This window comes from Felis catus, chromosome B2, assembly GCF_018350175.1.
Source record: "Felis catus isolate Fca126 chromosome B2, F.catus_Fca126_mat1.0, whole genome shotgun sequence".
Lineage (NCBI taxonomy): Eukaryota > Metazoa > Chordata > Mammalia > Carnivora > Felidae > Felis > Felis catus.
This window is the reverse complement of record NC_058372.1, coordinates 17491818-17516263: the sequence shown is the minus strand read 5'-3', so window position 1 is coordinate 17516263 and position 24446 is coordinate 17491818. Positions and strand designations below refer to the sequence as shown.

The 24446-nt window shown below is 44.8% G+C and overlaps 1 protein-coding gene and 1 long non-coding RNA gene across 6 annotated transcripts in view; one reads left to right on the top strand and one right to left on the bottom strand.

Moving 5' to 3' along the window:
• Positions 1–8825: 8825 nt before the first annotated feature.
• The window catches only part of NEDD9 (neural precursor cell expressed, developmentally down-regulated 9), a 184101-nt gene continuing 168480 nt past the window's right edge, over positions 8826–24446 (bottom strand). For all 5 annotated transcript variants that reach the window (XM_019830242.3, XM_045057120.1, XM_045057121.1 and 2 more), the window contains 5 exons: positions 17663–17764; positions 16818–16919; positions 14631–15866; positions 13248–13337; positions 8826–11176 (listed from right to left, as the gene is read on the bottom strand). In XM_019830242.3, the coding sequence (XP_019685801.2) occupies positions 10667–11176; positions 13248–13337; positions 14631–15866; positions 16818–16919; positions 17663–17764 (2040 nt within the window). In that variant the 3' untranslated portion in view covers positions 8826–10666. The remainder of the gene's footprint in view (positions 11177–13247; positions 13338–14630; positions 15867–16817; positions 16920–17662; positions 17765–24446) is intronic.
• Positions 11173–14546, top strand: LOC123385300. The gene is made up of 2 exons (XR_006597567.1): positions 11173–13754; positions 14256–14546. It is a non-coding gene; the product is annotated as an uncharacterized LOC123385300 (long non-coding RNA).

The window sequence follows — 24446 nt, the reverse complement described above, 5'->3', positions numbered from 1 at the left end:
TGTGATTTCCGGTCGTCACAGGGCATTTCGTTAGGGCTGAGTTACTGCTCGCAGGTAGAGCTTTTGGGGCTTTGATGTTTCTGGGCCCTGATGAGTCAAGCTTGCCTCTGTGAAATGATAAAGCGGCTGAGATGCCTCCCGAGAGAACAAGGAATGGGATCCTCACCCGTAATGTCTGAGACCACATTTCAGGAAAGGGCACCGGTTCCTTGAGGGAAGGCAGACAGCAACAGAAATGGAAATCTGGACTGGCTTCACATCCAAACCTGGGAGACGTTGCAACGAAGGATTGATTTAGGGTGTCGGAAATCGCCAGTGGAACTGGTCCCAGCCCAGAACCCTGGGCAGTAGGCAGAATGGCTGTGAGCCCAGTAGGACTGACCCAGCCCATCCTCCTAGAGAACATCTTGACTCTGCGGAAGGAGAAGCAGAGCCCTGGTTCTTTACACACCCATGAGCATCTGGGCTCTTACACAGCCAAAATATTTCCCACGAATACATGTGATATTAAAGATAGTATGCTAAAAAGAGAGGACAGCGAATAATCTAGGTAGAGAAGATTAGACGAAAAGTTAGAACCCATATACTCAAGCCGTAGGTTACTAAATAATTACTAACACTGGCATCGAATTTGTCTCAGAACTTCTCTATGGGAAAGGCAAAAAGGAAAACGTGATCAATTAGTTACAAAAATCTCACTTCCATGGCAAAAAATTGATCAGTTACTCAGAAGAGACAAAACATTCCCGATGCTTAAACGTGAATACGTCTGTCTTTGCTTTGCTTTGCTTATTGGTAATAGAGCTTTTCTTGAACACTTAGCCTCTTGTCAGTTTTCTCTGTAATTGATTTTTACTTCCAGGTCCCGTGGTGGAAAGGTCTGTAAATGCTGTGATGTCTAAAGATCTGAGTATCAGGATGGGGAAGAAACAGAAGTGGCGAGTCCCATCGAGAGAGCACATAAGGTAACGTAACAACACAGTTAATCCACAGCCACGGATTCCAAATCCAGGGACAGAGGGTTTGGCCTCATTACACCAACTTGCAAGGGAGTGCCCTGGAGCTGTGCCCGCAGGGAGCTAGGAAACAGGAAATCCCACCTCAGGGGATTGCTGGCAGCGAAATGGCAGTCACCCAGCAACAACAACCACCACAACAAGAAGGCACGAGAAGGAATGATGGAAAATCACTTACATGAAGGGAAACAATGCAACCGGAACTTATGAGTACTCTAAATCCTGCCCTTTGGAGGGATTTCAGATTTTATTTGTTATCTTTAAGGATCCTGCAAAGTCCTTTTGGTTCAAAGGGCTTCTCCAATGTGGGATTGGTAGGAGACGTTCGGGGAATAGATTCATTCATGTGGTCAGTTAGCCAGTCAGCAAACATGACTTGAACTCCAGGCCATGAGATGGAGAAGAAGAACTCCAGCTGCCCTATGTCTGAAATATACAATAGAATAGGGACAGGTGCAGGCAGAGAAATAAGAGCAGTGCTATGTGTTTCTAGAGCACTGCAGAATTCTTTTAAAAGCTTTATATTTGTAGGGCGCCTGGGTGGCTCAGTCGGTTAAGCGTCCGACTTCAGCTCAGGGCATGATCTCCCGGTTTGTGCGTTCAAGCCCCGCATCGGGCTCTGTGCTGATAGCTTGGAGCCTGGAGCCTGCGTTGGATTCTGTGTCTCCTTCTCTCTCTGCCCCTTCCCTGCTTGCACTCTCTCTCTCTCTCTCAAAAATAAATAATAAAAACATTAAAAAAAAAAAGCTTATATGTGTAACATCGAGCGAGGTCTGCGTTAGCATCTCCTGCAAAAGCAGGGTGGTGGCAGAATCTGTCAGAAAAGCCAAATTGCCCTTCCGGACTTTTTTTGTTTCCCCAACTCACCACAGGGGGGCGCTGTGTGAGGCTACCCTGAGGGCTCCCGAGTGAACTCTGCTTTACATCAGCAAAATGGTAGGCACTAAATGAAAAGCTTCAGAACCATCCTAGGTGGTGTCCAGATAAAGCCATTGTTACCTGGAGTGAATGAGCATAGGCCATTTGCAGTGGCAGGGACATAAAGGACTCTTGGAGGGCCCTTTCCAATAAGGGCGGCTGCCTGGGAAGTGTAAACACGCAAGTCTGGTCCCCTTTGCAAGCGACAGGACATGCTAACTTTTCTCCAGAACGTTTTCCTCCACACAACAGGCCCCCACAGGCCCTCTTCTGAAGGTTCTTTGCAGACCTTTTGTTTTCTTGCTTGTTGATTTTCTTTTTGCAAACAAGACCGGGGGACCCATTATTCAACTAAAACCTTCTTTTGTCAACTCTTAGGTTTTCTCCCTAGTGTTGATTGGATGTCTAGACAGATAGGTGGAAATAATTGCCCAGGGGGAAGGACAACCTTAACTCAAGCGGTCCATTTACATTTTTACATCCTCCTAAAAATACACCACACCAACCCCTTTGTCTTGGTAGTTCAACGTTGTGCAAGACTCTGGAATATGTTGCTTCTTTTTGCAGTGTTTAAAATGTCCCGTTCAGAACCATTGTTCTTCGAGACTTCAACTTCTTTGATAGGGATTTAAATCACAAAGGGCTCAGGCAGTTCTGAAAAAAACCCTCTGTTATGCTCCCTGGGTCATAAAGGAGACTCATAAACTGCTTTTGCGTGGTAACTGCTGTGGGGGAAGGGTAGATAGTGTCTGATGTCTGATGGCATCCTAACTGCCAGGCGGGCCGGAGAAAATTAAGGGTATGTTTTCATTTAACATCATTCCTTGCTGACGCTTGTCTCCCTGGAAAATTGTCCACGAGGAGACAAACGAGGGTGCCCTTTCTGTTAACTCAGTTTTCTTAATTATAGTTGGTAGGAGATGGGCTTAAATCGTGTTGTGAGGTATGGGCTCCGTCTTCCCTCCAGGCGGTGGAGGAATTTGTGTCAGAGACTGGTAACAGTAAACCCTGAGATAAAAGTCAGCCTGCCCAACTTTTTCCGTTGCCCCTTTTAAAGGTTTCTCTCCGGTGTACTGGCCTCTACTCATTAAAACCCTTTCAAGGTTGTTTTTTTCTTTTCTTTTCTTTTCTTGCTTTCAAGCACAAAATAAGCGTGTGCCTACACGTTCAGGACCTGGGAGGAAAGAAGGGTGGGCTGAACGGAGTCTTCCCGTGGTACTGTTTGGGGTTTCTATGGCCTTGTTTATTATTCCCTCTTTTGCCTAGCCTCGGGGTTCAGTGCCAGGCTGGGATAGTGTTCACCCCAGGCTGCTTTCGTGGAGACGTCCAGGACTGTGGTGCTTCCTAGTTCAGAATGGGTCCACATCCGTCCCGATGCCCAAACCAGAAACCCTCAGCATAGCTACCCCTGCATCAGGCGCCATGTGCAATTCATCAATCGTGTTGATTCCCTCTCCTATACGCCTGGAGTCTGTCTGCTTCTCTCTCCTTTTTGGCCCAGGCTCCCTTCGCCCTTTCTCCTACGACGGACACGAGGGCTTCCTAACTGAGCTCTCAGGATCCTCGAGGCCCGTCCTCACCGCCTTCCACCCTACCAAGTGCTGTGTTCAGAACACGGCATTTGTTATCATGACGGCCGCCTTTTCGAGAAGAACTTCCCAAGTGTTAAGCAAATGGGAATCCTTAGAGCAAAGCCCCGGACAGGCCAGGCAATCTTTGACTGTTCTTTCTCTTTCTCTCCGTATGGATTTCATTGTCCTCTCACTTTCTTGGGTCCCGTCTAAAAAATACTTGTATTTTAAAGCTCTTCATACAAGATTGACCTTCACTTGGGCTTTTGTCTGTAATCTGCCTTAAATTGTTTCCAAAGCATGTTAACTTTTGGCTTCAAACAGAGCAAAGCAGAGAGCAGGACTTCCATTTCCTTCCTGCCCCCGCTGGGGCACCACACATTTGCTGAGCAGGTAGAGACCCTGGCTGGGAGGCTGGACGACTCCTCGGGCTGGGGCCGCCCTTGCCTTGATGGGCACAGCCGATCCGTGCTGTGGCGGCCAGGCAAGAAATGTTCGATGAATGCATGAATCCTCGTTTTTCATATCCTCTGGTGAATGGCAATTTCTTTTGTCATCCTTCCTCAAAAACTGTGAAGAATGTGGATGTGGTATGTGGGGAAACATCTAAAGCCCAGACAGACTTTTAACTGACTAGGGGAGCAGGAAACTGTCTTTGTCTTCCTGGTGAGTCTTAAACTAGCCCGGGGTTGTCACTAAAAAGCTGAACTTTCTGATTTGCCCTTTTTTTTATTTTGGGGGGGGGCTGCCAGCGTTTTTTGGTGAATTCATTGGCAGTGTCGGTTTGACAAAAAAATGGAACATTAGAATCAGTTGGGAAATGCCTTACCTCTTATGAAAATCAACTTTATTGAGCTAGACGTACCTGTGATGACATGCAGCCGTTTTGAGTAGATATTATAATTTTGACAAATTTCTGCACTTGCGTAATTACCCTAAGGCTCAAGATGTAGACACGGTACTGTCCAATACCATAGCCACTAGCCACATGTGGCTACTTAAAATGAACTAAAATGAACTGAAACTTAAAACGGTCCCACGGTTGTGCTAGTTACCTCTCAGATGCTCCGTAGCCGCAGGTGACTGTTGCCTACTATGTTGGACAGCGCAAGTGATAAAACATTTCCATCGTAGAGTGCAGATATAACACATATGTATGGCCCTGAAATAAAACGTGTCCGTCACACCAAAAAGTTCCCTCGTCCTCTTTTCCGAATTATTCCCAACTCCCACCCTTGCAGGAAATCACTGATTTGATGTCTGTTACTGCCAAGTAGATCTGTGTTTTCTAGAACTTCGTATATATGTACTCTTTATTTGGGTGGCTTTTTCTCAGCAAAGTGTTTCTAAGGTGGATCCATCCATGTTGTTACATGTGTCGTTAATTCACTCCTTTTTATTTATTTATTTATGTTTTGGTTGCTCTCTTTTTTTAGAGTTAACATCGCACTATGTTAGTTTCAGGTGTACAATATGATGCGGCAATTCTGTACGTTACGCAGCGCTCATCATGATAAGTGTGCTCTTAATGTCCTTTGTCTGTGTCGCCCGTCCCCACACTCACCTCCCCTCTGGTAACCATCAGTTTTTTCGGTGCGTCTCGTTTTTGATTTGTTCATTTGTTTTGTTTCTTAAATTCCACATATGAGTGAAATCGTACGGTATTTGTCCTTCTTTGACTTATTTTGCTTCCCATCATGCTCTCTAGCTCCATCCATGTTGTTGCAAATGGCAAGATGCCATTCTTTTTTATGGCTCAGTAATATTCCTTATATGTATACCACCTTCTTTATCCATTCATCTATTGATGGACATTTGGGCTGCTTCCATAATTTGACTATTGTAAATAATGCTGCAATAAACATAGGGGTGTATGTATCCTTTTGAGTTAGTGTTTTTGTATCCTTTGGGTAAATACCCAGCAGTGTGATTACTGGATAATATGGTAATTCTATTTTTAATTTTTTGAGGAACCTCCATACTGTTTTCCACAGTGGCTGTACCAGTTTGCATTCCCACCAACAGTGCACGAGGGTCCCTTTTTCTCCACATCCTCACCAACACTTGTTCCTTGTGTTTTTTATTTTAGCCATTCTGACAGATGTGAGGTGGTATCTCATTGTGGTTTGACTTGTATTTCCCTGATGAGAAGTGGTGTTGAGCATCTTTTCATGTATCAATTTGTCATCTGTATCTCTTCTTCAGGGAGATGTCTGTTCATGGCTTCTGCCCACTTTTTATTTGTTTTTAGAGAGAGAGAGAGGGAGCAGGGGAGAGGGACTGAGGGAGAGAGAGAATCTTAAGCAGGCTCCATACTCAGTGCAGAGCCTGACACAGGGCTCAATCCCACAACCCTGGGATCATGACCTGAGATGAAATCAACAGTCAGGTGCTCAGCCAGCTAAGCCACCGGGCGCCCCTTGTGCCCATTTTTTAATTGGATTATTTGGTTTTTGGTATTGAGTTGTATAAGTTCTTTATACATTTTGGATACTAACCCTTTATTGGATATGCCATTTGCAAATATCTTCTCCCCTTCTATAGGTTACCTTTTTGTTTTGTTGATTATTTCCTTCCTGTGCAGAGGCTTTATATTTTGATGTAATCCCAATAGTTTATGTTTGCTTTTGTTTTCCTTGCCTCAGGAGACATAGCTAGAAAAATGTTGCTATGGCTGTTGTCAGAGAAATTACTGGTGTTCACTCCTTTTTATTAATGAATACTGTTCCATTGTAGGAATAGACCACAATTTATTTATCCACTCACCTGTGGATGCCATTGGATTGTTTTCCTTTGGGACTATGGTTAGTTTTTTGTGTGGACATACATATTTTAATCTCTCTTGGGTAAATACCTATGATTGGAATTGCTGGGTTATATGGTAAGTGTATGTTTAACTTTATAAGAGATTGCCAAACCATTTTCCAAAATGGTGGCACCATTTTACATTCCTACCAGCAGTGTAGGGAGTTCCAGATGCTCCCTGGAATAATCTTTACCAGTTATTACTGGTAATTGTTTACTTGTTCTATTAATTACTGAGGCAGGAGTATCTAAATCTCCACCTTTAATTACAGATTTCCTATTTTTCCTTTCAGTTATATCAGTTTTTGCTTCATAAATTTTGAAACTTTGTGATTAGGTACATACAAAATAAATATTTTTTTTATGAGTTGACCCTTTTATCTTGCAGTGTCCTCCTTTGTCCTTGTTCTCAATTCTTTGTCTGCTAATGTAGCTGCTCCAGCTTTCTTTTTAAATCAGAATGTGCACGGTACATCTCTTTCCATCCCTTTGCTTTTAAACTTATTTGTATGTTTTCATTTAGTGCAGGTGTCTTTTAAATAGTATATAGCTTAGTCTTACTTTTTAAAAAAAAATCCAGTTTGAGAATCTCTGACTTTTAATTGGTGCGTTTAGATCATTTAGTTTTAAAAAAGTCATAACCAACAAAAGAATAAATCATATGTATTTCAGGTGTACAAACTGATGATTTGACAGGTGTATATCTGTGAAGCTATCACCATGATCAATAAAATAGCCATTTTCATCATTTCCCCAAAGTTTCCCTGAGCTCCTTTGGAATCCCTGCCACCCCTCCTCTTTCTAGGACACCACTGAGCTGCTTCCTGTCACTATAATTTGCATTTTTAGAATTTTGTGTAAATGGAAACATACCGTATGTAGTCTGTTTTGTCTGTCTTCTTTTATATGTCGCAATGGTTTTGAAATTCAATCATATTGTTTTTGTTTCAATTTTGTCGTTCCTTTTTATTTCTGTGTAGTATTCCACTGTGTAGATACACAATAGTGGTTTTATTCATTCACACAGATGGAGATTTGGGTTGTTTCTAGATTTTGGCTATTACAAATAGAGCTGCTATAAGCACTCTTCTTCAAGTCTTTGTATGGACATATGCTTTTATTTCTCTTGAGTAGATACGTACGAGAGGGTTTCCTAAGTAATACATTAGGCATAAATTTAATTTTTTAAGGAACTGCCTATGTATTTTCCCAAGTGTTTGTAGCATTTTACACTCTCACCAATAGTGTATGAGGGTTCCATTTGCTCCTGTCTCGTCAACAGTTGGGATGGCTTGCCTGCTTAATTTTATTGACTCTATTTGGTGTGTTTACATTTCATTTACTTATTGCCCATTCATATGTCTTCTTTTGTGAGGTTTCTGTTCACATTTTTTGCCCATTAAAAAAAATTTCATCATCTCTTCATTGATTAATGTCCCTGGTGGATTTATGTGATGCGAATATTTTCTCCTGCTTCGCGGGCTGCCTTTTTGTATTTTTAATGGTCTCCTTAGAAGAGCAGAGTTTTTAATTTTGGTAAAGTCCAAATTATCGATTTTTTTCTTTTATGATTTATTCATTTATTTAGTTATTTCATTACTTATTAATTTTTTTAACACTTATTTATTTTTGAGAGAGAGACAGAGACAGGGAGACAGAGCATGAGTTGGGGACGGGCAGAGAGAAAGGGAGACACAGAATCTGAAGCAGGCTGCAGGCTCTGAGCTGTCAGCACAGAACCCAAAGTGGAGCTCAAACTCATGAACCGGGAGATCATAACCCGTTATTTACTTACTTATTTATTTTTCTATCTAAGGAACTTTTATCTACCTGAAATCACAAAGATTTTCTCCTATGTTTTCTTCTAGAAGTATTACATGTAAGTCTATGCTCCATTTCAGTGTTGTGTAGGCTGTAAGGTAAGTCTTCGTTTTTTTCCATGGAGAGTTCCAGTTGTTCCTGTACGATGTTTTCAAAAGACTTCATTCCCCATTGAAGTGTCTTGACACTTTTCTTAAAACTCAGCTCATGTTTATAGATGTGGACAAAATGATACAAAATATATACAAATAACTTCATCTGTTCATCTCACAGTTAGGATACCTGTGTGAAAGAGGGGGCTAAACATTAAAAATAATTTATGTGCATATGAATGTCTAATTTTCATCAAATCTAGTTTTCTTTTAACTGTTTCTTTATGTCTCCTCTAAAATGAATTAAGCAACTCTCTTTGATTCTAAAACCTCACAAATGGTATCATCCATATTATGATGGTAGAAATCATCGTACCCATGATTTAAATGGACAGGCTTTCTGGGGAAGCCAAGGCTTGTTCCAGATATTTGGGTTTGGCAATGTCCACAGATCACAGAATTTTCTTCATATGTAAAGACACTCTGAAGTGACACCAAGTGAAAAAATACACAACTCTCAATTCTCCTAAAAAAATCCAGATCTCTAGTATTGCTCTGTGACAAAGAGAAATATGGAAAAGAAAGCCCAGTGCCTTTGGAAATCGAGATCTAAAAATTTAATGTTTAAAAAATAACCTTTACATACAAGATGGGAAAGAGTAATACAGACTGGATGTTTTGGTTTCGAAAACGTGAAATGTCACCACGTAACTTAGAACAAGTCTGCCATCTCCTAAGAAATACACATTATTATACAATGGACTCTATAGGGACACTTATGAACTCCTGCTTAGTTGATTTTCAGCAGTCTCCTTCCTCCCTACAAACTTACTTGTCATATAACCATACAATTTGTAATCATCTTTTGACAGAGAACTTGGAGAGCTACAATCACGGCTGTTTTCAAAAGCACCTTCTATGATGTTTCACTGATTTTTTTTTTTTCCATCACACTTAGATCACACATTCTTCTCTCTTAAATCCCTTCCTGTTCCAATGATTTGGTTTTTAAAACAAGCAAGCTTAATTAAGTCAAGGCATATATTGCAAAATAAAAACGTTTTCCAATAGGCTAGACTAGAACCATTAAATAAGAACGGGACCAAAAGCCCATAGATAACATGCTTCCTGACTCAGTAATGTGAGAATACCTTTACCCATTGGGTAGGAAAGGTCTCATCTGCCCCAAGATGAATCTGATGGCTTGTGTTGTGTCTGTACTGTGCCAACACCAACAGGTTTAAGGGGGAAGACTATGGAATGGACTTTGCTGAGCTGTGAGATGGCAATGGGCTGTTTACACAGGGCCGTGGGCCAGACAGAATTGTAAAGGCTGGATGGGCTCAGTGCTGGGTCAGCAGCTGCATGTTTGAAGAAGGGTGCGAGATCAAGAAATGGATTTTCATAGAATAGGATGTGGCCTGGAGGCTCTTCACCTTTAAGTGACTAAGAAATTGGTCAGTTTTCCTCAGGTACTGACGGTGGTAGCACCCAAGTGAATGTTGAGAGTCCAAAAAGGCCTCTACTTAAACCTGACAGAACGGAACCATCCCTGCTTTTTGTGGACAATCGTAGTCTGATATGTCTTTATGAATTCCTGCTGCAAATAATCTGGTCTTTGCAAATTTAAAACACCCTCTGGAAAGCCTCATGGCCAAATCACTCATAAACGCAGATGATCAAAAAGCCCCGGGGAAACATGTGCTCTCCTTTTATTGTGATGTCCTCTCTGTTTTGAAACAACCCAGCCCGAACTGGGGATATGGCCTTGAAATACTTCGAAAATATCGGTGCTTGAATCAACATACACTTCCTGAAACTTCTAACAGGGCTTCCTCCATCAGAAGTGCGGCATTTTGCCACAATGTGCCCGAGAAGGTCGACTTTGAAAGGGGCCCCAACACAAGAACAAGTCACATCATGCCTCATTATTGGAAGGTGAACATTTGCATGTATACGTGCTTCCCAGACTTGGAAGTGACAGGCTCAGGATAATTGCTAGTATACATATAGCAATATTACAACTAGCTGGTATGTTTTCTAAAAAAAAAAAAAAAAAAAAAAAAACAGAAAAAAAAGGAAAAAAATGCAGCATTAGGAGGTGGTTACTAAGGTGCTTCTTAATTCATGTTTTCTACTGGAATGTCTCGGACAGACGTCTACAAACGAACGTGCCTACACAGGCATACACACGCACATGGACACGTTTCTGTACAGCTGATGCCTTAGATGCTTACGTGTTTACATAAGAACCACACGGGAAAAAAAAAAAATTCCCCCTCGAGCTCCCTGAATTTCTGAATGTCATCTAACCCCATCAAATGTTAAAATATTTCATTTTCATATAAAATTATCTACAAAAATAGATAACATTTACAAAAACCAGATAGCATTTCCAGTTTTCCTTGGTGGCGCGCTCAGCTCCCCCTTCTTCCTGCCCTTCTCAGAAGGTTGCCATCTCCAGCAAAGAGCGCTTGAAGAGCTGGGCGTTCCTGGACAGGTCTGTCACATGGTGCACCATCTCCTGCAGGGCCGTGGTGCTGGGGTAATGGAGGGCGGCCATCTTGGTCGCCATCACTATAGTCTTGAGCTGTTCGCAGAGCTGGTTGCTGGAGTTCATCACTTTGTGGCGAATGTCCTGGGTGGCCACCTGCCTCGTCAGCGTGTCCCCAATGAACACCAGTTTGTGTGCGCTCAGGATGACAAACTTGCTGTGGGCCACGAAGATGCGTGGGGGCTGCGCGGAGCTGACACAGCTGAAGAGGGCGTCGATGGCATTGAGGAGGGAGATGTAATGGGTCTCACACTGGTCATAGTAGAAGTAGAGCAGCTGCCTATCCTGAGAGCCCACGCTGCTGTTTGTGGTCGGGAGGCTCTGAGAGGGCTTCCACTTGGAGATGTCGTTCTCCACGGGCTTGGTAATTTCCTGTTCCAGCAGCTGGAACTGACTTAGCTGCAAGGAAGCAAAAAGCAGATTTCCTGAAGGGCAAGGCAAGTGCGCTGTGCCGGAAATGAACCCCGGGGCTTGGAGTTCAAGGACAGGGATTTTAATCCCCAACAAGAGTCAAGTGCTCATTAGATGGGAGGCCTTGGTCAGGTTGTCTGACTTTCCTAAAGTGTGAAACGTAGAGGATCCCTAAGGAATCGGGCCCCTGTGACTGCATATTGGTCCCTTCTGCCCTAAGGCTGGAAGGCAGCTCGCACTTAGACTCAGCTCTGTTACCTGCACCTTTATGAAGGTTAAATGAGTTAAGGTTTACAGCGTGCTTAGAATGGTGTTTGGTTTATTGTAGCCTCTGTGTAAATGTTTATTGAACGTTGAGTGGTGGCGAGGGAAACTGAGAGTTGGTTCCTTCTCTGGGAAAGCCTTGACTCTGTCCCTTCCAGACTCTTAGATAAATGACAGTCTGTGACCCCTTTCCATTTCTCCTACTCTTTCAGTCAAGATCCGTGAATGTTATTATCCAGCACCGCAGGAGAGACTAATGCACGTAAATACATGTACATTGTGGAGAAGAGCGTCTCTAAGGGAACCTGAATAATTGTGCATCATACCATTTAGCTGCTCAGAGCTGTTGAAAGAAAAGCTCCTCACACACAGACTCAATGAGCGTTAGCTTTCTTCTTCCCTTCCTGCGTCCAGCTGGTGTATTATTTAAGCTGCAGTGATAATAATTTCATGCTATTCCACCAAATCTCAGGAAAGACCCTTCTTTTGCAGGTGAGGACTATTTGTGACCTTAGCTTAGGACTCAGTGATCTGCTCCAAGGTGGGGCTCAGTCAGAGTAGGGATAGCCTCGTCCAGCTTCCCCCACAAGAAATGCACAATGAGCTTTACTTTTCAACCGACTCTGCTTTCCTCTTAGGAATTGCTATGGTTTCAACAAGTTCCCCAAAGCCCTGCTGTCCTACTTGGCCAAATGCCAAAGCGGATATAACCAGGTACAACGTGATGTCTGAAGTTATCTCGTTTATGCTGTTGCAAACATGTTCATAAATGTATCATCTTACTAGACGGAGAGCTGGGGGTATCTTCTCATTTTATACATAAGTAACTGAAGTTCATGGCGGTTAAGTGACTTGCCTGAGGTCACATAGTTGGCTGGTCCGAAAGCAAGGACATGTCTCTGCATGCTATTTCGTTTCAATTTAAAAGGCTTATAAGTCCTCAATCCATTGCTTTTTTTTTTTTTTTTTTGTGCCCAGTTACTAGCAATACCCATCATTATCAGCCCCACTCATGCCCAACTGTTGAGTGAACCTGCCCTGCCCAAATCCCTTGTTTAAGAGCTTGCATGTAATTTGAAAACATTTGATCCTGCCCTCGTTCTCTTCGATTGGACCAAGAACAAACAGCCAAGCCATAGGCTTGAGTTGTAGGAGAGAGAGAGAGATAGAGATGACCCAATTAGGCTCTTTTTTTTTTTTTTTCGAGGAATTTGATGAACCACAGTAGGAAACCATCAGCTGAGGAAGCTGAGACGAAAAGCCATCTGTAGAAAGGACTTTGAGTGGCCATTTATGGGTTCTGTAAAGTTAGAGGGGCGACAAATGAATAGATAAGCAAAGGAAACTGCTAGAAAATAGAGAAGGGAGCAGATTTAGAGAAAAGCAAAGGAAGTACAGAAGGAGAGAGAATTTATAGTCCTAGCTCTCATCAGACCTGGCTATATCTGCATTTTCTGTTCTTGCATTCCCCTACTATAAAACCTGTTTGCTTGGGCTAGCTTGAGTGGGTCCTGCTCCTTGAGACCAACAGCTTTAACCCAAAGAGTCCTAATACGTTAGATATAAAGAATTAGCCCGGAAAAAAATGGCTGTTGGGACATAATCCAGGAACACCAGCTGGATTACCAATGCTATAAACTTTCTCTTTGTTCTTATACCCTATTCGATGCCTTAGAGCCTATTTATGCCAAAGTATGCTGGAAGGATCAAAACCATAATCTTTTGAAGTAACACCTTCCTTATTAAGTGGGAAATCTTTTCAATACCCAGTAGGTTTTGTTCTGAGTCAACTTACCTGATGATGTTCCAGCTGCATCTTGCTCTGTTTGATGATATTTTCCTTTTCCAGCAGCTCCTTCTGTTGCCTCTCAAACTCCTCCTTGCCCTATTATTTTTCAACACAAAGAAAACATTACATCACCCCTGTGATTCACTTACGCTAACAATTTCATTGACAAACGTGTAAATACCCTTTCATTTTCCAATGCCTTGGCGATTTCCCACAGGCCCGCTTAGGCCCTGTGAACCCCAGGCCCTGGTGTGCTTCTTTGCCAGACTTCCAGAGTCACCACGGAGGTCAAGGCTGAAAAGTAAAGTCCGTGTCCATGTGAGAGGCCACCATCTCTGCTCCACTTCACCATTCTTGGAGATCCACAATCCCCTTCAAACCTCCTTAAGCAACACTGTTTCTCAGCGTCCTAATGGGATCCACGCTGCACTCCTGGTTTCGTTGAATCACCTATGACTCTACACCAAGTCGGTATTTCCAACAGACAGAGCTGGACAACCCGCCATATGAATGGTGAATGCCCCCATCTACTCTCTCTCCACACCTTTCCTTAGCACTGGGAGATGGGGGAGGGAGGGCGGGCTCAGCTCTCTCCCTTCCCCAGTCTCTTGCACCCAAGGGAATTGTAGTAGTTCATCAGTTCTCAGGATAATCCATGCCTCTCAGTCAAGTGAAATAAAACAGCACACCAAATTCTAAGTAATGGACCCTGGTAGAATGTCTGAATTCCCCAAAGTGAAAGGGATCCCAGGTCAGCTTGGTAGAATTTCCCACTTGTAGGAGGCCAACTGTGCCTGTCCAGCTTCCCATGTGCTGGTTAAGTTCTACGTCAATTGACAAATGCCCAGTGTTCCTTAAGGTAAGCCTGAGGTCGGGTTAAGTTTTTCTGTAGGTAATTAAACACACACACACATTATAGAGCTGAAGGGACCTTAGACATGCTTTAGTATAGAGGTTTGCGTTTTTTTTTCCTTAACGGTGCCTTTCTCCTTTTTCAAATAAAATACCACGCAGAACTATATGACAGAATGCCAACAGAAGTGGAGAGGATATGATTATCTGGGGGCCCACTCTCCTACTTGGGGAGTCTCTTTCTGCTTGCCTGAGGCATATCAATGGATCACTCCAACTCTGTGCTTCACTCATGTTGCAAATGAAGAAATTACAACCCTGGCAGGTTTGAGAAGTCAATCACACTTAGTTAGTGTCGGGGAAAGGTCTAGAGCCGGGGACTCAGGACTCTCCGGCCAGTGTTCTCCCAACAGTACGATATCGCCTCCATCTGTGAACTACTAATTTTGTTTGTGAACCAGTAATCATGTTCTCCCCTCCGTGTCCCAGGCTCTCTGGACACGAGTATAGGTGCTTTTATGGGTCTGGTTTCCTTACCTGTAGGTGGACATAATCATAATCATCCATCCAGCTCCTTTCAGACCCATCGCTGCTGCTACAGTCAGGAGGCTGGTCCTTGCCTAGGCTCGGGGGCAATGGCTTGGTGAGGGCTTGGGCCTTGTGGTCCCCGGGATGCAGCAGCTGCATCTGGGACGCGGCGTGTGGGTACTCAGCGGAGTTCATGATGCTCCCAGACCCACTCTTCACGTGTGAGCTGCCCGTGCCTGGTCTAAAGAGCGCCTCCGCGTTGGTGTTGATGGTTGTGGTGAGCTGCTTGGCATCATCGGGCACTGTCTTCGCCACCATCACAAACCGGTCCAGATCATCGCACTTGTTCTGGGGCTTGTTGATGGCCAGAATGTTCAGGGACCAGCTGTGCTCGTTTAAGTCATGGCTGGTCTGGCTCAGAATCTGGTGGGAGTCTTCCACTCTTTGGAGCTCCCGCTTCATTTTGTTATGGAGGACGAGTTCGGGGAGGCAGGAAGCGTTTGCTACAGCTCCCTTGGCAAAATGGAGGTAGTCCCTCACGAACAGCTCCACCTTGTCCACCGCGGTGCGGATCTCGTTGACGTGTCGTTCCATGTATCCGTAACACCGCCAGTCTGTGGTGACCAGCGCCATGAGGCTGGCGACGCCCGTCTCCAGGGTCTGCTGGAGCCGGTGAAGTCTCTCGATGGCTGTGTCTGGATCCAGTAAGAGCCTTTTGTCCTGAGACGGGGAGGCTGACAGCGAGGAGTCCTTGGAGGTGGTCGAAGACGTGGACATGTTACTCCTGGTGCTGCCCGTGCTGGAGAAAGATAACCGGTTGATACTGTCCACCACGTCCTGAGAGCCTTTGACATCTGGTGGGTTGTGCAGAGGGACGTCGTACACGCCGTCTCTTTCTTCGGGGTTTGCTTTCTCACCGCTTTCTGCCGCTGGCTCCCGAAACTGAACCCCTCGGGGGACATCATATGCATCGTTCTGGGCGCCCAGTGACTGTCCCAGCTGTGGGTGGTTCACCGAAACGCTTTGGTGTCTTCGTGTGGCCAGTTCAGCGGCTCCCGGAGCATCACAGTTATATTTTATGCGAAGGTCCTTCCCCATTGGCTTGGTGCTGGCTGGGGGGATGTCATAAACGCCCTCTGGTCTGACGTCCAGCCTTCCCGATTGCCTCACCGGAGGGGGGAAATCATACTCTTTTTCCCTCAGCCCTGCTTCGTCTCGGCAAGTAGAGGGTGAAATGGCATATACCTGAAAAGTAAAGGAAGCAGGAGCTGGTATTTGTTCGCTTGGCGCATACGAACATGCAGAAATGGAAAAGGACATTAAAATGAGGCTAGAATTCTCAGGCCGCCTCTCTGGCTCCTTGTTTTTCACCTTCCACCCACTTGACGGCCAGCGTTTCCCAAGGCTCTGCTCGGCTCTGTTCGTCCCTCATCCTTTGACAGGATCGTCCCGCCCCGTGGCCTCTGTGCCACCTGTGTGTGAGTTGTGAGCCTGGCTGAGTTGCCCTCCCTGGGTCCCAGTCCCTCCCTGGGTCCCAGTCCTGCGTTTCTGACCACCTCCCGGGCCTCCTTCCTCGGCTGAGCCGGGCTGGGCAGCAGACTACGTGTTAACACACAGGACTGGGTGTCGGGAGACCCAAGGTCTCTCCCTGGACCTGTCGGCCGTGAAATGCTGCGTAAGTTGCTTAAATGTTCTGACACACAGTTCCCTTATCTGTACTTCCTGTGCAGGCATACCCCAGCAGATAACAGAGTGCATCAAATGCACCGACCCCTGTCTATGGGCCGAGGAAGCTGTAACACTTTCCATAAATATGAGATGTGTTAGTTGCTTGCCAAACTGAATTATCGTACCTTCTTACTGGCTCTCCTTTACGGACTACCTCGTTTTTAGCACAGTCCCCTAAATATGGAATCCTTAGACTTATCTTTGAGGTGTTTTTTTCCTTTCACTTTTTTTTTTTTTAAATAATCTCTATGTCCAGCACGGGGCTCGAACTCACGAGATCAAGAGTCAAGTGTTCTACCAACTAAGCCAGCCACGTGCCCCTGGAATCCTTAGACTTATCTTTAACTATCGCCTTTCCTTCCTCTCGTTCACTCTCTCAGAAAGACTAGTTTTTCCCCTTTGGTTTGCCCTTCTTGTTTTATTCCAATAAACACACGCACACCCCTTTTGGGCTGCTCTGTCACTTACCCCTTTTGTAGGAGGGATGTCATAGACGCCTTGAGGTTTTATTTCTCCCACTGGAACTGAAAACACAGGGACTTTGACTGATGATGGAGGGATGTCATATACCTGAAGAGAAACATTTGAGTTACCCAGAACAGAAATGTCGCATACTTGTCATTTTTTACACTACTGAGCCTTTCCTTATGGATTTATTTGCCAGGTTATGTACACCCTGGCTCTTTAACTGCATTCTACGTGATAAGAGGTTGATGGAATTTTGCTTTTTATATATCATAATTTTCGACCCAGATCGCATATAAAAATGACATTACGTGAAATATCGACACTGTACGTTCAACTGTGGTTTAAAATTTACACTTCCTGAAACAAAATGATAAGCAATAAAAGCTTTGTCAAGTAACAGCCTATCAGGATTTCCTGATAAAGCAAATCCAGAAAACATAATTTTTTTAAAAAAAATTTTTAATGTTTATTTTTGAGAAAGAGAGAGAGAGAGAGAGAGACAAGAATGTGAGTGGGGGAGGGGCAGAGAGAAAGGGAGACATAGAATCCCAAAGCAGGCTCCAGGCTCTGAGCTGTCCGCACAGAACCCGACGTGGGGCTTGAACTCACGAACTGTGAGATCATGACGTGAGCAGAAGTCAGATGCTTAAATGACTGAGCCACCCTGGCGCCCCCAGAAAACATAATTTACATAACATTGGCTAAAATGGCTTCTGGATGGGTGAACTTAATAATTCTTCACGTGAAACACACCTAATCTGTGAACTTCCCTTTGCTCTGTAGCTTTGAAGGAATACCACCCTGAAGTGATCTCCTCTGCTGGTGACCATGGCCCTGGTACATACCCCTTGAGTGGTGTGGGAAGGAGGGATGTCGTAGATATCCTTTTGGTATCTGGTCGGGTACTCATACACGTAGCCTTGGCCTGTTCTCACGGGGGTTATCACCTGTGGGCAAGAAGACACAGAGGTGTAAACTTCCAAGCCCCCGTCCTAGTATATCTCTTAGCCTCCTAACCAGGCACTCCTCCCTCACCTCTCCCCCATAAACAAAGAACGGAAGACAGAAAAGGAAGGAGACAAGGAGACATCAAGTCAGAACACTTTTAAATCCCCTCTTGAATCCCAGCAAAGAAAAAATCCCTGAAATAGCTCCAACCCTCTTCCTCATGGTGACAAATCATCTCAAAGTAGGTCAAAGTCTCAATTCCCAGGATGCAACTTAAGGGAGAATCATTTTTAAATTATGAAGGTCCTAGATCATCCCTTTGGAGCACCAAAACCACAGATAATGGAAAAAAAAGGTGCACTTTTTTTTTTTAAAGGCTCTGAAACTATTTGTAAAGTGAATAATGCAAATAGAGAGTTCAGCTACTTAAAATTCCTCTCATACCTTCCCCAGGATGCCTCTTCATGTGACATTATTATTATTATAACTAAAATTCCATAGGTCACTAGAGCACTTTTATGAAAGTAACACTCAGACAGTGGTGCTCTCAGAAGCCTCCAGGAACTTTCAATCTAACCTTTGAAACAAATGACAGATGGACCTGTGAGCCACCCGGAACAGAGGTCATATCTCTAATCATTTTCTTGTTTCCACCAGGGAAGCAGCCATCCCAGACAGTACCTATGTCCAAGGGATGTGGGAAGTCAAACACACTCATCACAAGTGCGGCATCTGGAACCAATGCCAGTGAAAGGAATCTCACCCGACAGGCTGGGATTTTCGTATCTACAGCCTTCCTTGTGTCCTAAGCAAGGGTAGAGAAATTATTTTTGAACTTCAACTCATTTGGAAGCCTATTTAGTCCTCCAAGGGCTTCTAAATTACCAGGGTCTTGTTTCTGCCTAACCGCGCCCCCCCCCCCAACCCCGAATGACTAATAGCGCCCACCTTAGCATCACCCATGATGGTTTTTTTAGAACACTTTGTAAATTAGGATGAGTTGGTTCTTCCCTAAGAAACCATCATCTTTTATCCTTTCTCTAATGTGAACATTTCTGGCGTCAGGCTGCCTACAAAACTATGTGAAAAATGCTCGCGTTCATCTTATGCTGAAGTGGGTGGAACTCAGCCAAATGCATCAATACCCTTCTCCCCGGGGAGCTCTAAGACGCTTAAATCCTGGTGTTTGCAGTTGATTACTGCTCTCGATGAAGGTAAAGGGGATTAGTACACAGTCACCGTCCCATCAAATCTCTCCGCCGCCTTGGGTTTTAAAAAAGGAATCTATTGCTTTAAGGCTTGTTGGCATGGAGCATACAGAACCATTTATAGAGTGGCCACTGTATTGTGCATAGCAAATCTTCCTTTTAAAAGCGGCATGCCCTTTGCTCAAGAAAAACACACTGTGTTCCTAGTGCCCTTATATAATTTTTTTCCCCCACTCACTATTGTCCAGGAGAGAAATGAAGTATCTTCTTGGAGTCTATCTCATCAGCCTCTCTATTTATAGCTCTCTATTTTGGCTTTGTAATAGAACCTGTGCAACAACACAGCTTTTGTTCAGTCTGAAAGTTTCTCAGAGTGGATTCTGCCCAAGGTTGCCAAGATAGTAATAATGCTAATGGAAAACCAAGGCTGGTTATGCTGAAGGCCAGCTGAGTGGTTCCATCTTTAGTTTAAAGATGGGAAGGGGGAGCTGGGAGATGGGGGGGGGTGGTGCCGGCGTCTGAAAATAGTCCTGGGTGAAATGTAAACGTATGGCAAGACGTCGGAAAGGCAGGGTCATAGACAAAGCTTTTCCTTGCCTCTGTGGATTTTCCCTGGCAGTGAGCATTAGTGCTTCCCGGTATTTAACATCTCACTTCCTGACAAATGTCACAGAACCTCAACTCGCTCTCTCTTTCTCATTTAGAGGATGCCTGTGGTCATCTGGTTTTTAAAAACTTTGCATTCCAAACCAGTCATTTGCCTTGTTTATGCATTAAAAGAAACAGATGGTGAAAACCACAGGGGGAAGAAGCCAACAAAATACAATCTCTCCCCCCATTCCAGCATTCCCCATGGTACCATCTAATTCACACCGGTCCACAAATAGCCTTTAAATGGGACCCGCGTTCTGCATCTGGTGGGACACATCCACGGCATGCCGCGACCCACTCTGTGACGTCTGCAGGAACGGGGAGCTGGAAGTCTTCTACTTTTGGACACTGTCCTCCTCAACCCATTGCTTGGGCGACTTTGATGCCAATTGTGTGTTCTCTCCTCGGAGGAAAGTGCTGACTGTTCTGTACCTTACAAAGTATCCAGTTTTGTGGTCATAAGACCTTTTCTTCCCGCTTGACACAGTACAAAAAAAAAAAAAAAAAACAACCTTTCTAGGGCCCCAGAGTTACTGAACCTCAGCCTAGGAGGAACACCAAGGTCTAGCTAAGAGGATGTGAATTTCGGAGGCACGCTCCTGGGCACTTGCACGGCAAGGCTTTGATGGACAATGGGCACAAAGGGCACATCAAAACTATTTTCCTCAATGAAATTAAGTCAGGCTTTTCGTTTCCTTTTTTTCCTCCGTCAGTTTTTCTTTTGTGCATTCCTTTTATTCTGCGCATTTATCTCTAGTTACAAGGGCTTAGCCTCAGGAGCTACCCAATCGACCCCTTAGTTCCTTAGAGTTGATGCAAACGGGGCTAAAAAGGGGAATCCTGGGGCTCCCTGACAATGGCTACCGCCACCCCTTTCCCGATGACCTTGGCAGAAGATTTGCATTTCCCAACTACGAATTTTCTGCCCCATGAGGAATCTGACAGCTTCTCAGCTGTTAGTACTCCGTTCCTGTCAACTAACTGAAGAGTCTGAAGGTGGACGCTTTGAGAAGAGTTCTGAGGCAGAGAAGAAGGGGCAGATGTAGACAGGAAAGGAAGAGCCCGCTTAATAAATCTCCCAGGCCGGGTCCTAGCAGGGTGGTATCCAAAGTCCAGGGACTGGGGTTAGGGTAACTCTCCAATGAATGTGCTTTGCATAAAAACAAGCAAACACACAGGGCACACCCCACCCCACATTTTGACCCGTTGGATTCACACCGTTTTCAGCATCAGATCCTGGGCGCCAAGAGCAGCTTTCAGAGATGCTGTAAATAACCTCCAGGTCTCATAATTTTGAGAGCCACGCATGCTGACGTTTTAGAGCAGAGGAGCCTGTGTTTGGGGTGGCAGCAAGGGCCAGGGATCACTAACAACCAGCACGTGTGAGTCAGAGAGCTGGAAGAGGGGTCCTTGGGCAGCGCCACTCACACCTGACAGCCTTTGGCGTGGGCTTATTACTACCCCTGTAGCCAATGAGGGCCTCACACTTAGATACCTGCGGGGCTGAGCAGGTGCGGTGAAGGAAGAAAGAGGCTGGGATTCTGTGCTGGGGAGACAGAACTCACGCCCTCCGGATGGAAAGCGGCCATTGCTTGGCTCCCGCCAACCGCCACCCTGAAAAAATGCACCCCAGGTTGCCGAGTCTCTCGAATTTTCAGGAGAAGCCGGAAATCTGGATTTTTTTTTTTTTTAATGTGAAATCCGATTTCCAGAATTGGCTCAAATATTTCAAGCGGCGTCTTGGCCAAGCTAAACCTATCTCTGGCCCCCAGGGGGCCGCTCTTGCCTTCATCTGTGTATTTCTGCCATCCTCCCTTTAATATCTTGAAAGGCTCCGAGCGCAGGGCCCAAAAAGCTCCTCACGGACTCCATGCCTCGGCAAGACGGAACCACACCGTTTCGTACACGTGCCCTGCGTGTCGAACCTCTGTGCCTTCACCTACGCTGTATCTTCGTGCCAGGTGTTCTCCTTCCTTTCCTCATGTTCAAATTTTATTTAACCTTCAAGGCTAAGCTGAGTGCCTCTCCCATCAGGGCTTTCCAGACGGACATAATACCTCCCTCCTGAGAACTCCCCAAGCATGTTATCCATGCCTCTCCTAATGGTACTTATCACTCGTGGTCTGTTTCATGGCACCTCATTTCCTCTCTCAGCACGGTGGAGACTGCAGGGCCTAGTACAGGGCCTTGACTACAGCAGGGCTTGGATAAATGCATTGGCTGAAGATATTAACAAACTACAGGAAAACTCGAGGCTTTTCTTAAGCAAGATGGTGTGGCACTGGCCAGGGCAGAAAACAAGGTCTGCCTGTATGGGATAAGGTTGGTGTCCGGGTGAGTCAGCTGGAGGATGAGTGGGACTCATGGGATAAGGGGCAGAGCTGGCTGGATCAGCCATGCAGTAACGTCAGGCAAGTGAAGAAGCCAAAAAAGCTGAGTGAATCTTAGATCCAATCGAGAAATCAGAAACCATGGAAGAATGATCGCCTACACCACTACTTGGTACAAACCACAACTGGAGGCCAACAAGGACTGCTAGCTGGTTTCCTTTTCCCCGGTCTAGAGCCCGTGTGTGACATGAATATCTGCGTTCTTCTCAGCCACATGCTAGAAACATATGGCGGTGGGGGGTGGGGGGGGAGGTCTGGCAAAAAGAAATCAAAACAAACTCTGCATTTTACCTTAATATTGGAAGGAAAATACAATGGAAAGGAACAGGACTTCTGACATGTGTCACGAGAAGCTGAGTGTCAAAGGCCATGGCCACGCTAGGTCTTTAGCTCCTTGAAAGAAGGATTAGATCTGATGGGGGGAGTGACTGAGAATATAAGCTGGACTCAGGCAGGCTGACTCTAGCACATGTGAGAGCATGACCAAGGCATCTGTCCATTTGAAGCCGGTTTCCTTATTAGTAGAATGGAAATAATAATACTTATAGCCTATTAGTGTATTAAATGCGATCAAGGACATAAGGTACCCAGCATAGAGTAAACCCCTTAAGCCTTAGTTGTTTTTATTATAATTGTCACCTGGATTAGACAGATTCCACTTTTGGACTTAAATTGTGGACCAGGGAATTCAGATCAATCATCCTACTGAAGACAGCTTTTAAAAAAATGAGGAAAAGATACTAAAAATCTTCTTAATAGCATTAAAGCACTACAACATAGTAAAGAGTTATCAGGTCCAAATTTGGGAGTAGAGAAGGAACTCATAGAGGTAAGCCCCAATTTTTTTTTTAAAGTTTATTTATTTTTGAAAGAAGGAGAGAGTGCACGCATGTGTGCATGCACAAACCAGGGGAGGCAGAGAGAGGGAGAGAGAGAATTCCAAGCAGGTTCTACGCTGTCCGTGAGGAGCCTGACGCAGGGCTCTATCTCACCAACAGTGAGATCGTGACCTGAGCCAAAATCAACCGTTGGATGCTGAAGTGGCCCCAGAGGTAAGCCCAAATTTTGAGGCTGCTTTTTTTCCTGGTGGCATTTGTTGATCTGGAACAGGCATCGGAGAGGCCACAGTGTGTCTTTTCACTGCTTCTTTGGGTGAGGGGGGTATCAGGCTCTAGGGCTCACCAAGGATGAGACTCTGATACCCATCCCCACTTTGGGTTGGGATCCTAAGGGCTGCATGTAAAAGTCAAAGTTAACCCAGAAGGGAACCCACCCTTGCACCAACTAAAGCCAGGTTTTCACTCACTGGGGTTGGTAAGAACATTTCAAAGCCTGAAATTAGATTTATGTGTGGCTGTGAGGCTGGCAGAAGGAAAGAAAATCCTGTCTGGAATTAGAGAACATCTTTATGGGCTTTAAATTATTTCTTACAAATATTTAAAAATACAATGTCCACTATGCAAAGATAACCAGGAATACAGGAGACGAGACAATGGAAGAAGAGAAACAACAGAGGATTCTTGCTTTCTTCCTTATATGATGAGGATGTGGTCTGTGTCTTAGTGATCACAGATTTCGAAGCTGTTTGCTTTCACAATGTTTTATGATTAAACCACGGGAGCAAACAAGATTTAATCATTTAGATATAAGTCAAATAGAAATAGATTAATCTTTACAAAGCATAGAGTGTTCCTAGTGAGGTCTATGAGGCAATGGGAATTTCAAATCAAAGCAGTAAGTGACAAGAGACTTTAGTTCTTGATGACCATCAGTAGATTTACTTGGGTGACCATTTTACTGTGGTCATATCAGTATTGTCATTGTCACAGTTAACACCGTAACAGCCCAAGACACTTCAGTGGAGAACCCCAGGAGAAAACACGCTTTATGAGACTTCAAAATAAACCTACTATCCAAGAGAAACATGGAGGTCCCAAGCCCAGGACACCTTATTGAATTTTTCTTCAGACAAGGTCTTTTCAGTGGAAGATCACAAGCCGGGTTTATCAAGAGGATCTCGCCAAGAAGTAGGGCACATTCCCAACTGGAATGTCTAGAAGAAAACGCTTTCTCTCAGAACAACTCCTGCTCACGTGATATCAATGGGGCCAAGGTCTCAGCAAGTCTCCTTGGGCATCCACTCTACCCCCTGAAAGGGGAGCCAGCTGGCAGGTGCCTGGGAGTGGGGCGTAGCTGCTGTGGAGGCACTGGGTGAGGGAGATGTTAGCTTCTCAGCTGCAGGCCACCAGTTCATTGGCACGCCATGGGAGGCGGGAGGGAACAAGCTGTGCCAATCATGAAGGCAGCCCCTCCTCTCCCTGAGAATCCTATGGGAGCCGATTAATAGGGTCTCAGTTCCTGCCATGTTCTGCCATGCTTCCTTCTGACGCCAGCCCTACCGCTCACCACTTATGACAACTTCTCATCTCTCT